This window comes from Phallusia mammillata, chromosome 3 (genome assembly GCF_965637545.1).
Source record: "Phallusia mammillata chromosome 3, kaPhaMamm4.hap1.1, whole genome shotgun sequence".
Lineage (NCBI taxonomy): Eukaryota > Metazoa > Chordata > Ascidiacea > Phlebobranchia > Ascidiidae > Phallusia > Phallusia mammillata.
The window spans coordinates 21,196,817-21,210,055 of NC_137254.1; the positions used below are offsets into that span (position 1 = coordinate 21,196,817).

Genomic DNA, 13,239 nt, shown 5'->3' on the forward strand with positions numbered 1-13,239 from the left:
AGAACCTTACAATGGATTTGCTGTATCAGCGCATTAGTTTTGTTCACTTTAGCGTTTCAACGCCAAAAGTGGCAAGAATTCTTCATTACACACTATATCCATGGCTATATTAAGTCGAATTACTGTTTGTTTTTTGCACCAATGGACACAGTTACAACACTGTCTGAGTTTAAGAAAAAAAGCGTAAAAATTTGCAAACAAAAAAATCTATTTTTTCAACTTCACACTTGTTTTAAACGACACAGGGCAAAATAAAGGTGGATATCTTGACCTGATATTGATGCTCTATACCCCTTCACCAGTGCGACGCTGGCATTTCGACGTGCTCTTGGCGTCAACTTGCGTCTCGCCTTTTTCTTTTCTTGGGTTGCTCTCTCAACAGAGCTTTGAAAAAAGACTGGCAGACAACAGGTAAGAAGTATGCATTGCAGACAAGTCAAGGCGGCGAACGCGTAGTGTGTGATGTGCGTGACTGGCACAAGGCAACAATTAGCAAATAGCTTTGCCGATTGATCGTCTTAGTCAGCAAAATCGCGTACTGGGAGGTGAGGAAAGATCGAAACAATTCCCTTGTCTCGGCTCCGCGAAAGATAAATGTTGTGTGCATGTTATTTCCCTTTTCCACCGGCTTGAAAGATTGGGGATTAGTTTAAACGCCTCACAAAGGCGTGATGAGGTAACTTCGTGCTTTGTTGCATGAGAACAGGCATATATAGCTTATCGCAACTTAGAAAATACCGCCTTTTTAGTCCTTTTACAGAGGTTTAGTGTAAACAGTGTTGTGCTTTACGAAACTGACTGTATTTTTTATTCGCTTTATATATTATGTTTAGTTAAAGCAGAGCACAATCTTTTAGCTATGACGACCACTTCGCAGGACCTCATGTTCCCAACGGCAGCGAAGTGTCTTAATGTTTTTCGTTTATACATTACTGATGTAGAGAATTATGATTATCTACTGATAAGTGAAAGTCCAGATTGAGTTCTTACTATGTTCATTAATTTAGTTGCCCGATTTAGGAAGCAATCTAAACTGTTTAGGACATCACCATTTTTTACTCAAATCACGGCCTCCGGTACATATATTTCAATACACAAGTTCACGGCCAAGTAAATATGTCTCCGCGGCCGTACGTTTGCAGGTTGTGCACCTCCAAGTTGGAGCTCATAACAGTAGGCACATTTCATATGGTTTCGAGGCACAAAAGCTTAAGTTTTATATATTCGTAATAAGCGTGTTCAGAAAGCTCAAGAGTATTTTTCCTCGAGGTGTACCACAGGGTAAATTAGAGATAAGGGGGCGAGAACCGCTGATGTAGCTAAAGCCGATCATACGAAAGTCCTTGAGGTACTCCCGGAAATGAGCTGCATCAGACATCATTGCCTAATTTTACGATGTTGCTGAATTTGTCGATTTGTTATGTTTAGATCATTTACATACGTGGTGGTTGATTGTATGATGTCAAATACCACTACAGAACTGCCTTGAACCCAATGCACTGTTTGGAGTAATGTTGCAAGTGTTGATTCAAAATCGTATCGAATTTGCATTTCCTACTTCACAATGTCATGGCATCTATTAGAAAGACTTCTGGACGAAGTGTCAAAGCAGTCAACCTTCGTTGGAAAAGTTTGGATTACTTTGCTTTTCGTCTTTAGAATAATCGCCATCACTCGTATGGCAGACTCAGTTTATGCTGACGAACAGGCTGCTTTCAAGTAAGTGTTATTGGCCCATTGCCGACGTTACTATAAGACTATTGATTCTATTTCTAGTTTTATAATCAGGCGGTCATTACAAGAGTGAAAGCGCCTTTTGCATAAAGTACTTGGTGCTTGGTTACAATTACGACAAATGTTTTATTGTTCAGTTGACACTACCGTTGACGGCCTTAACAGAAAGTTATATCGGCCAAGTTTTTTTGTTCATCTCTTAGGAATTGGAAGTTTTCTGCAAATTTGTAACTTAAGAAATATTGGTTTAAAACTTGCTTCCAGGTTTTGAACAACAAAAGATTTAACGAAATTTAAATAAATCGTTTTGCGACGTCTATTCTCTCTTGATCGGTGCAATTCTTTTCGAGGAATAAATTGTGGTCTGTTAAAACGCCGCGCCAAAGTGACTCGTAATATAATTAGGTCATCATTAGTGACAGGTCAATCAAACAATTGGCATTTTCGTCTCGAATTGCCATTCCTTAGTTAGACTTCGCCTAAACTACGGATTTACAGAAGTTTTTCATATATAATATGGCCAGGACGTATTTTTCGTGGAGAAAATTTTACTAATATCGTTTTATTGTTTAAGTAATAAGAAAAGCATAAATTACCAACCATAAAATGCCAAACCACAGCTCTGCCGGTGATACTAATAGGTTTTAAAACGTACAGTAAACCTCGTTTAGTCCGTACCCGTTTGGACTAAAAAATGTCAGGAATAGGCGAAGATCTGGATTAACCTATGTCGATTAGTTCAAGTCTTACTACGTTACAAATCATTTGTACCTCGAGTTTTGTCCGAATTAGGGGAGGATCCGAGGTTTACTGTACGTCAGAAATGAGCGACGCATTCGAAACATTCGCAACAAATTGACTCGAAAAGGCGCAAGACATCTAAACTGCTTTGGCTAGTATGTAAACATGCCGTAATAGCGAGCATTTATAATTCATTGGATAAAGGCGAAGCGATGCTGGAGATATCCCTTCAGGGTTTTCGACAACGCGAATAATTTGCCTCACAACGTCGGCGTTCCTCACTGTTCGAAACATACCTAAGTCAATTTTTAACTCAATTTGAAACAAGGCTTGTGGTGCGCTGTTTTTGTACATCGCTGTACCGTTTGCGTTAAATTATAGTTTGACCACCGTTGGCATGCGTGCAATGTGGTTACGTATATTCAATGTATTTCTCAGTAGAGGGTAATAAAGCCAAAATATTATAAGGTAACCATTGTTTTGGAATTAACAAGCATTCTTTAAATATGCTTCCTTATTACGTTGATGCACCTGTCCTGAACGTCTGATCATTGCAACACACAATTGCGTAACCGGTATTGACCACAAAAATCCCCATCACCTCTGGTACGTATGACTCAGAACTGGATTATTTACCGTGTTGGCGCTAAAAGCTTTAAAACTCAATTAAAATATAGGAAAGTTTGCATCATGATAAGCCGCTTCAATTGAGTAAATCCCCACGCTAACTTTCTAGAATAGATGCTTATGCCATTTTCGTGCGTTTTTGAAACAAAAATTCTAAGATGGTTATGTTGGCAAAATAAGGTTTAATGATATGTAAACTATTGCCGTCAGGCACAAATTAGATATGATGCAACTCCTTTGATTTCATGTGTGAGAATGATCTACTAACTACACTAAAGTGGGTTGCAACTAGCCAAAAAATATTTTGTTTGTTTGTTAATGTTTTTACGTATTTTCCTTCGCTCTTGAAAGCGGTTTAGGCAAAACAGGAACAATAATAGTCCGACTTTCACACCAAAATATCAACGAAGGGAAACACGTGTAACTACAACGGGCATAAATTTAGGAGCGTTACGTTTCAGGAACGTTTGCTGTTCACGCACTTGAGCGCCTGAAGTTTTTATTATTGATGAGCGAAAATGCCACACATTTGTAACGTATCCCAAACGCTCTTCAGACGTTTTCAATTCAATTGTTGCATCCCAAAGTCTTTGCTTGGTATGAAGTCATTTGTTAAATCATGTTTACTTGAACCAGAATATACTTTTCCATAGCTGCTGTCATATTTTTGATAATTTAAATTATAAACCTGATTTACAGCACAAATTATATCTTTATTTTTCAAAGTTGGTATTTGCTTTATATTACAAGATGTCAATGGCATTATACGAAAGCGAAATTTCATGAGTAAAATTTCAGTACTTGTTGTCATCAATTTCGACCACAAGCTGTGAAAGCCTTGTGACTATTACCACATCAAGATATAGTTGATCAGCTACACGTAAAAAGTCATATTAAAGTGTTTATTTTAAGGAAAACGCGTCTTTAAATGGCAGTAGCCTAACCTGGAGACAACTTAACGTTTTACCGCAAGACATCTGTCAGTTTGTGTGTGCGATATAAAACTCACTGATCCTAGCCATGAATTATGCAAATGGTCAGAATGCCGTAAATTAAAAGTTCTTTGGCTCTTACGACGGCGTAAGCTAAAAAGTCACGCTTAAGCAAATGGCTTTAACCGCTCGTTAAATGGCGACAAAATTTGTTGGACCAGTGTTGCTTTGTATTGTTAAAAATTTGGATTTTTTTGCTCGAATTGTTATAGGCGACTACCGCTTTTTAGCACAACGTAAATATTCGTTAAATTAGCGACAACTCCTATGCACGCCTAAATATTGAGTTTTTACTTGAACCAAATAATGCAACTGGAAAATATATGTCAGATCTTCATTAAGGGTCATTTATACTTTCAATATTAAACCATAAAGCCAAAAAAAAACATAACCACACTTTAAGCTTAAAATGTTCATACATTGTGTTTCTGAAACTGTAATGATTGTTCAAACAACAGTCTATTCTTTGTGCCATGTTATTTTAGCTTACAAACCTACAATGATAAAAATCCTGACGTAAATCGTATTTCACAACGTGTTAGGAACGGATCAGACCTTTGTCAAAAGCCACTGAAGCGTTTATTACAGCCACATATAAAGCTGCGCGACAAATTATGTTTTCAAGTCGAAGTTGATCAAGCCATTTTACGTCCCGCGTCCTGCCATTCCACATTGCATTCCTAATATTGTTTTGCTTTCTCTTTTTGGCAGCTTAATGTAAAAGACACGAAAATCAAAACGTATTTCAATTAAAAAAAATGTATTGTGGCCCTAATGTGACAAAATTTAAATTCTAGCTTTGAAAACATAGGCAGCATAAGAAATACTTGCTTTTTTAATTTTTGCTCTATATGTTAGATTAGACTTCTGAAGGGACAGAACAAGTGAGTGCGTATATTAGTTCAACACGGTTGGTTATAAATAAGTTGTAGAATTTACATGTCCTTGTCAGAAATGTCGCGGACTGATTCAGTTTGTTCGTTCATTTGTCATCATCATTATTCCATATTGATTCGTTAACTCAAATTGGAATGGCGCGACAGAATACACCAGGGACGCCAAACTGACCCATATGCATTTGTTATACAAAGGTTCCCACTCAAATATAATCAATGTTTGCATAAATCTTTAATTCGTTTTCTATACGACGATCATGGAACTAATACTGAGAGAAAACGTGGCCATGAAACAGCTTTTAAAATCTAATTTGACAGCTGCCTATACATACCAAGACAATTCTAGCAAATCTGTCAAAAGGTTAAATCGGGCTGTATTGTTAACATTTTCTTTACATTACAAGTACACTTCTTACTTCTGTAGTCTGTTTTTCCACTTATGGCACAATTTTGCAGCATTCAAAGCAAGTCTTACATTTAAAAAACGTAAAACTACAAATAACATGTTAATCTTATTCGAATAGAAGATTTGTTTACAAACTTGTATTTTGTTCAGGTGTAACACTAAACAACCAGGATGCGAAAATGTTTGTTTCAATGACTTCTCGCCAATTTCTCATGTCCGTTTCTGGGGTTTTCAGGTAAAACCTTAATCTTTAAAAGTGTCACAATGATACAAAACTTTGTAAATATAACATTTACATTGCATCGGTATTCTAACACAGGAAAAGTATTTTATTTGTTGCTTAAAAAAATTCTAGTTCTTAAAGATCAAATAGCCTACATCAAGTATTTGTAACATAAAAATCCAGTTCGACCAAACAACGGTGTATTTTAATTTTGTTTAGGTGATTATTGTTGCAACTCCATCAATGATATTCATTGTTTACGCTCTCCATATTGTTTCAAAACTTCCTAATATATTTCGACTCAGCGCAAGACATATTGAAGTTGCCGCATTTAAAGGAAAGAAAAGAGGTATACATAATTTACCTAAAATATGAATATCTGCAATTGCAACTGTTTGCTTTTACCAACCATTTTTTGCAGACTATTTGTGACAAGATTTATATTGTTTAAATAGCTGCATATTTTTATGCATATGAAATCTTACTATTTACAAGTGTGTTCTGCCTCCAATGCCTTTTTAGTCATACAGTTTTTGTGTATTTGGGAATTTGTAAAACGCTTATTCCGTTTATCCAATGTTTTTTTTAGAATCCTCTTTTCCATCAAAACAAAATCCCTCTAGTTTCTCGAAGCTTCCTTGTAGTGACGCCTTTATGTCACAATCGAAGCAGCCAACCTACGTCAACGCTTACGAGCATTGCACACGGAGACAGTTGTGTGGCCACATGGCCGAGGTTATAAGTTTCGGAAATTATCCGCGTGTAATTGGCGACTCTGATGATGTGAGTTGTGTTTTAGTTCAAATTCAATGTTTTGAACACAACAATTTTTTATCTATATTTTTACATGAAAAAAACAAAAACAGTTAAGACCTAGAAGAGTTACGAAACACAGATATTTCGTTTATTGTATGGCGCTTTAGCCCTAGTTAACCTGCTTGGTAGGGCCTTTTAGCGCATAATACCCTTCAAAATTTATACACTCGCCATTGCTAACAACATCAATGCTCTTCGGTAAAGTGCTTGTATGCTAGATAGACAATAACCTTTGGGACTCCTATAATAGATCAGCGCCTATGCGATCAATACACCTTCACACCTCCAACAATTCAACTACTCAAGCACTTACCACTTACCCTAATTAACAAGACACCATGTCCGTTTAATATTCACCGTTAAGGCGCCCACACTTAACAAACCACTATGCATCGGCGCCAGCACGTAAGGACAAGAGACCTAAATGTACATAACTATTTGATATCCTAACTTAGTCCTCAAAAGGTTTCGGCAATGCTACCGCCTTTATTAGTGATATGAGAGAACAAATCAGTTTATACATACAACACATACATATATGAATAAGACGATTTACCAATTTAAACAACCTGGTGTGTTGTTGCAGGAGAGTCCACCTGCCTACAACAACCACAACCAGCAGAACATGTTCTATTATGAAGAAGTTCCAATCGGAACCGTTTTACCCACCTACGACAATGTTCGAATTAGAGCAAGGTATTTTTCGTAAATAAGAAGAAATTTTTTCTTAATTTTTTATTCCGCTTTATAAGTGTACATATAACCTCCCATGTTTGATATAAATTTAAACCAGTGGCATAATAGACACACAACCTTTCTAATATTTATTTATTCCCAAGCCACAGTTATAAGCCAAGCCGGGCTTTTCGGGTCGGGTTTGAACCATGGGGTTTTATTTTTGCGGCGGTTAAAAACCACACTTTTTGATTGCTTTAGTTTAGTTGCGTTTTTGGGTAGTATTTTTTTATGCCATAGTTTGGCCTACGTCGGTTGTACAATCTGCATTTTATTTATGATGCAGTAGAGATGATCTATACACCCCGAAGTCAAGATCTTGGTATAATTCGCATTGGAGTTTCTCTCCATCTTCCGAAGAATCCCGAATGAATCCGAAACGTCGTCTTCGGCGTCATAGCGACGGCAGTTTCACTCCTGGAGATACGAAAAATAAACGCGGTTTTAGAAAATTTACCGGATCTCTTTCGGCGTCATCTTGCGATTTGACGTCACACGATGACGTCACAAAACAACGTTATACCGTGGCAAAAGAATGTAGTTTTGTAAGTAACATGTGTTTTTTGTAATAGTTTTAGTGTTAAGGAACAAAATTAATTAGTTACATATTGTTTAGCAATTATAAAGGTTTAACTGATGTTTAAATTATTACAGAAAAATGAATGGTTTGCACATACCTTTGACCGCCAATCACGTGGCTGTACCAAATAATATTAAAACAAATAAAAATAATTTCACGGTTTGGTTAACAATTCACGGTTGGTAAAGGTTTATTGATATTTTGGTTTATCCTGTATTCAAACAAAAAAAACAATGTACATAATGTGAAAGGTGATTATTCAGTCTATTTGCACAATGTGATCGGTGACAGACAGCGCATTGATGGAGGGATTATCTCTAGAAAGCGCTTGGGTTTGTATGGTAGCTTACCCGATTTTCCAAAGGCTGAACGCGGGCAATTAGTCACAGAAAATCGGAACGATTGCCAATATAACGTCAATCATTTGACATGACTGTTAATTGGCTTTTAATTGAAGTTACCGGCACCTTTAATTAGTTTGCACAAAATAGCTAACGTCCTTTAAATATAACCCATATAATTGCGACACCTTGACAATAAACACAAAATGTAAAACCAAGACCTCGTAACCATAAGAATGCAAATATTAACACTTTTACCCAAAACTTATTTATGCCGTTAAACTTTTTAGAAACTATAGATTAAGTAATATCAAATCAATGAACGTCGTTAATTTTGTACGTGGTGTCTACGTGGGGTCAAAGGTTAATGTCAAAGGTTGTGTGATTCGATCAATCAACAGTAAGAACGGAATTTGTAAACGAAACGGCAACGACTTAATTTATACGAATCGTAATTGCTGTATTTGTGAAGCAAGTCCTAAAGGTGGCCTAATGGAGGCTTTTTGGTAATTTAATTTCTTATTTTAATGCTACATTTTTTTAATTGCTCCTTTAGAAATTTTTTGGTACCAAAATATTTTAGGATCATAGAGGTCAAACGCTTCGGTGAAAGTAATGTGTTATATTGGTGCTTATATAAATGTTCAGTGCAATGCGAAGTAACACATAAAGTGGTACTTTAAGTTACTTTGTTTGACTTCTTAACTGTTGGCGTTTATAATCGATCTGTTTAACATTTGTCAGAGCGAAATATACAAAAGATCGGATCATACTTGGGGTGATTTTCACATGCGACCCAAGGCATCATGCGCAACCACGCCGAAATCTGACAAGGACAGTGCGTTTTCCGAAAGCCCAACGTCATTACAATGTCCTTACATCATCAAGTCTTCTCCCCGTACCGCGACGACCAATGAACGACGCTTTTCCAATCACACCCAATCAACACGCTTCATGACGTCGCAAAGCAAACTCTTACGTCACAAATCCGAATGTGGCTTCCGCAATAACGCCATCGATGACGTAGGAAGGCCGGTACGGTCTATTGATGCTTGCTCCTCAAGAACCAAAAGAACAACAGCGCCAAGCAGGACCTCGTCTTGCTATAGATCAGTTAGAGCCCGGGCAGTGATCAAAAGGTTGGAGGATCGAATCGCGGTGGGATATTTTGTGCAGTGTGTTATCAGATTATTGCTCGAGACAGCGTTTCTCGTGCTGCAGTATCTCATGTTTGACTTCAAGGTGCCAGAGAAGTTTCAATGCGAAAGATGGCCCTGTCCGCATACTGTAAGTATGGTTGTCATTTAAATTAGGTCAAAGTTCAAGATTTTGACAATTCTAAAGTACAACAACTACTTAGAGCCAATGGTAGGATTCATGCAATTTACCAACAAGCTAATTTACTAACAAAATGACAATCTGATCCATAAATGCAGTACTTGAAATGACAAACAGGCATAAACCGTATTGTTAACAGCTGGATCGCCATTGAATACAAGGACATGTTCGTAAAACCGGTGCAAACTGTCTGAATCCCACCACGTGCTTAAGGCATTCCAAATTTTAAACATATAAATAAGAACTAAACTATGTACTTCTATCCGCATGCAAAGCGTGTGTTAGGTTATGTTCAGTGTGTCATATTCGAAACAACACAAATTCAGTGTCGGTAATAGTTTCAACCCACAATGTATATTTTTACATGAGGTATTTTAAGCTCATGGTCAAAATCAACTGTCAGTCAAAATTTGACCTTTCATAAAATGGATTAGCGCACAGAAACGTGTCACTATTGTTCTGAAACAAACGCAGAAGGGTTAGACAACAAAAAGGCGATATAAAATAATCACTATCGATTGCCTATGTGATTTTCCCTTTGTTTATCCGCATGTCATTTCGTTTGCACATAGCTGTATCACATTGCGTGTTTGGCCGAGCGTTATCATTTGGCCTTTGTGGTTGACTGACACTGAGATGTCTGCATGGGCATGTATTTGACAGGCAATATGCGTAAGCCCGTATGAAAACTAATCAAGGATTTAATCCACCGATGGTATGCATATTTTGGGTAAGACTTTCTTTAAACCCAATTTGACTTAATGCCATGGACACTCGGTTTTAATTTTTCGCACAATCTACGTCAATAGTCAATGTAAATAACTGGAATAGTTGCGTGAAAAGTTATGAGATAAATGTACAACTCAAACCGCTTGTCATTGTATAGTTGAAATTGTGTCATTTCTTTTTACTTACAAATCAACGTACTGAAATTTTAATCTTGTTTTACAGGAAAAAGTTTAACTAAAGCCACGTTGTTAATTGGCAGTTTAATATAATTATTTAGGAAACAAAAAATTCGAAAATAGTTAGGTTGCTTTGAAAACGATTGGAAATAGTAGGTTTTAGTTCTTCGGTTTTCGTTTCAAAAGAAAAAAAAGATTGTTACTTACAAAAAATATTTTGAATAGGTTGACTGCTTTGTTTCCCGTCCTCGCGAAAAATCGACCCTGCTTTATTTTATGTTCGGGGTCACTGTGGTCTGCATCGCCCTTACGTGGCACGAAATTGTCAGCCTCTCGTGGCGTTTCTGTCGAAAGATGCAACTTGAACGAAAGAAGACAAATCTTTCCGGTATGAGAACACAATTGCCCTTTTAACACTTGTAAAATCGAAAAAATAATTCATGAAAAAAAAACGTTGCAATAAGCTATTAGCAAAGCGTCATAAACTTTATTGTGACGTTTCCTTTGTGGTGTGACGTAGGTGGTGGCGTATCCCTAATGGCTTTGACGCGTTCTGTGACGCAAGAAAAGAAGAAAATGGACAAGGACGTGAAATACAACGACAACTACTTGCTTGATCGTTACGCAAGATACATACAAGCTCGAAAGTGGGTCTATGATTTCAACCCAAACTAGTTCATACAACCTTTATTCTAAAGCAGAACTGGCAACAGGCATTGTATTACAGCAAATGTAATGTACAAGTTATTGACATCTGAAAAAATGTTTCAAAACTCTCAAACAGCACTGAAATATTTTTATCTTTTTTCCACCGCCGACAAAATACAAAACATATTTTTGGGTCTGTAATACAAACCTCATTACCGAGTTTTGTGTTAGATAAGCAGTATACAATTGTTTACATACTACCAGCGCACGGAATCTGTGCACACTGTTAACAGTGTTTAAAATTAAATCAACATTTTCATCTTTGGAGACCATTTGTAAATTACACGTTAACATCATGAAACCATTAAGCAACGCTTACGAGGATATATTTTGAGTTTTGACAACATTCTATTTCGTTTAGTGGTGAAGTTGAGGTGGACAGTTGTTCCGATACCAAAACACACTCATCATCGTCCGAATCCGAATCCGCCTCTGAGCAAGAATCATTTAACTCAGAAGATTTAAGTTCCATGTTCGACAACGAAAACATCGACATTGGTGACTTTACTGAAGCTGCAGCCGCTGAGGGAGGCGATGACTTTGTGTGAAACTTCATTTGTTAGGACCTTTTTTTGGAAATACAATGCAAGGGCTTTGGAATGTTTTTGTCATGGTTGGGCAAAGTTGTTTGTTTGAAAAGAACAGGAAAAAAACCCAAAAAGATTTCAAAGACGTGCTTTTTAATGTCGACTGCATTATTAGCACACCCTTGCCACAAACCTGAATAAACGCTGTTATTTTCTTGTGCGGCGATTTTTTTTTTTAAATTTATTTATTTGTGTGTACAAAACAAATACGTCCCCCACATTCAAATCAACTGTGTGTTTCAATATATATTTTCGTGTTGTTCTTTATTCCCTCTAATAAACTCGTTTTTTCATACCGCTTGTGTATGTTCAACTTTAGGGTTTGACTTTTAGTCATGCAGTTTAGTCAAAGTTTATAGATGGGTCATGGTTTATAGTGGGCTCTCTAAAAAAGTCCAAATATGTCAAATTGCTTATTAAATTCCACAACAGATTATAGGGGCCACATAAAACTACGACCTAAATGTTGCAAAGTGCGAAGCGAATCGACCCGTTTCGTTGAAACTCAAGCCCGAACCTATAACGCCCGACTCGACTTACAACTTTGAGTTACGTGCAGATACCTATAGTCTGTGTAAAGCATATATGTGACATATCAACAAAATTTTCAGCTCTTCCGGCAGATTTTTATTCTACTGTGCCAACGTTTCGATGTCCCATACGAAACACCTTCATCAGGGTAATGACGTACATTGCAAACACAAGTTATTCTAAAGCGAAAAGGGCCGGACATCGAAACGTTGGCACAGTAGAATAAAAAACTGCCGGAAGAGCTGAAAATTTTGTTGATACGTTATGCCTGGCAGCAACAGTGTATTCATATATGTGACATATTTATGAAAATGTTCCCGCACAGACTTCAGTTTACCAGACCTGGGAAGGATTCAAAACAATAGGTATTACTATTTTAGGTACTCCCTGTTATCGTGCGTGGAACGCCTGAACCAAAAAGCTACTCGATTCTAAAGTGGAGCTTGCTGCAAAACTTTGTTCCCCATATCAAATCAGAGTAAGCATGCTGGCGTATGTCGCATCAGTGACGTGTTAAGTGTTACTGTTTTGCTCATAAATTTGCCAACATATTCCTGTCACGTGGAGAATTTTTGTTTTACCTGGTTAATAACCCAACATGGCCATAAATGTTACTACTGCTCGTATAAGTCAAAATTTAACTGACGTTTCGTAAAATGCGATACACTGACATTAACGACCATCGAAAATTTATAACTTTTGCCCTTTTCTGGCTTAAAAAAACATTTCTTGGTATTATTACATATCACCTGGACTTTTGTTGCCATTTAAAAACCCTTTGGGTCATTCCCTGGCCGAAATGGTTACATTTTGTTTCCGAATTTGTCATAACGAGACTACAGGACATAAACTCAAAACATTCGTTTGTTTGGTAATGCTGACCTGCTTCCTTTGAGACACTAAAGTCAGTGAAAGTGATTGGTATAAAAAACAATGGTATTTTATAAACATAACCTTAAAAAAATCGTCTTTGGTTAAAACGTGTCAGCCCGGAAAAATTTCTGATAAGAGCATTTGTTTGTGAAAACCTATTTTACGATTTGCTCAAATATTTTAATCAATAATTTAAAATGTTCGAA

General features: G+C 36.9%; 1 protein-coding gene across 2 annotated transcripts; it reads left to right on the plus strand.

Annotated features, from left to right (window-relative positions):
• Positions 1-1,420: 1,420 nt before the first annotated feature.
• On the plus strand, positions 1,421-11,924 carry LOC145219076 (uncharacterized). Of its 2 annotated transcripts, none has more exons than XM_080086446.1 (10): positions 1,421-1,719; positions 5,547-5,631; positions 5,839-5,968; positions 6,209-6,402; positions 7,022-7,131; positions 7,457-7,715; positions 8,836-9,378; positions 10,560-10,722; positions 10,855-10,981; positions 11,404-11,924. In XM_080086446.1, the coding sequence occupies exons 1-10, from the start codon at positions 1,565-1,567 to the stop codon at positions 11,588-11,590; spliced, it is 1,953 nt and encodes a 650-aa protein (XP_079942572.1). In that variant the 5' UTR covers positions 1,421-1,564; the 3' UTR covers positions 11,591-11,924. The 2 variants fall into 2 exon arrangements, with proteins under 2 accessions (XP_079942572.1, XP_079942573.1); XM_080086447.1 differs by having other exon boundaries at positions 7,460-7,715.
• Positions 11,925-13,239: the final 1,315 nt, after the last annotated feature.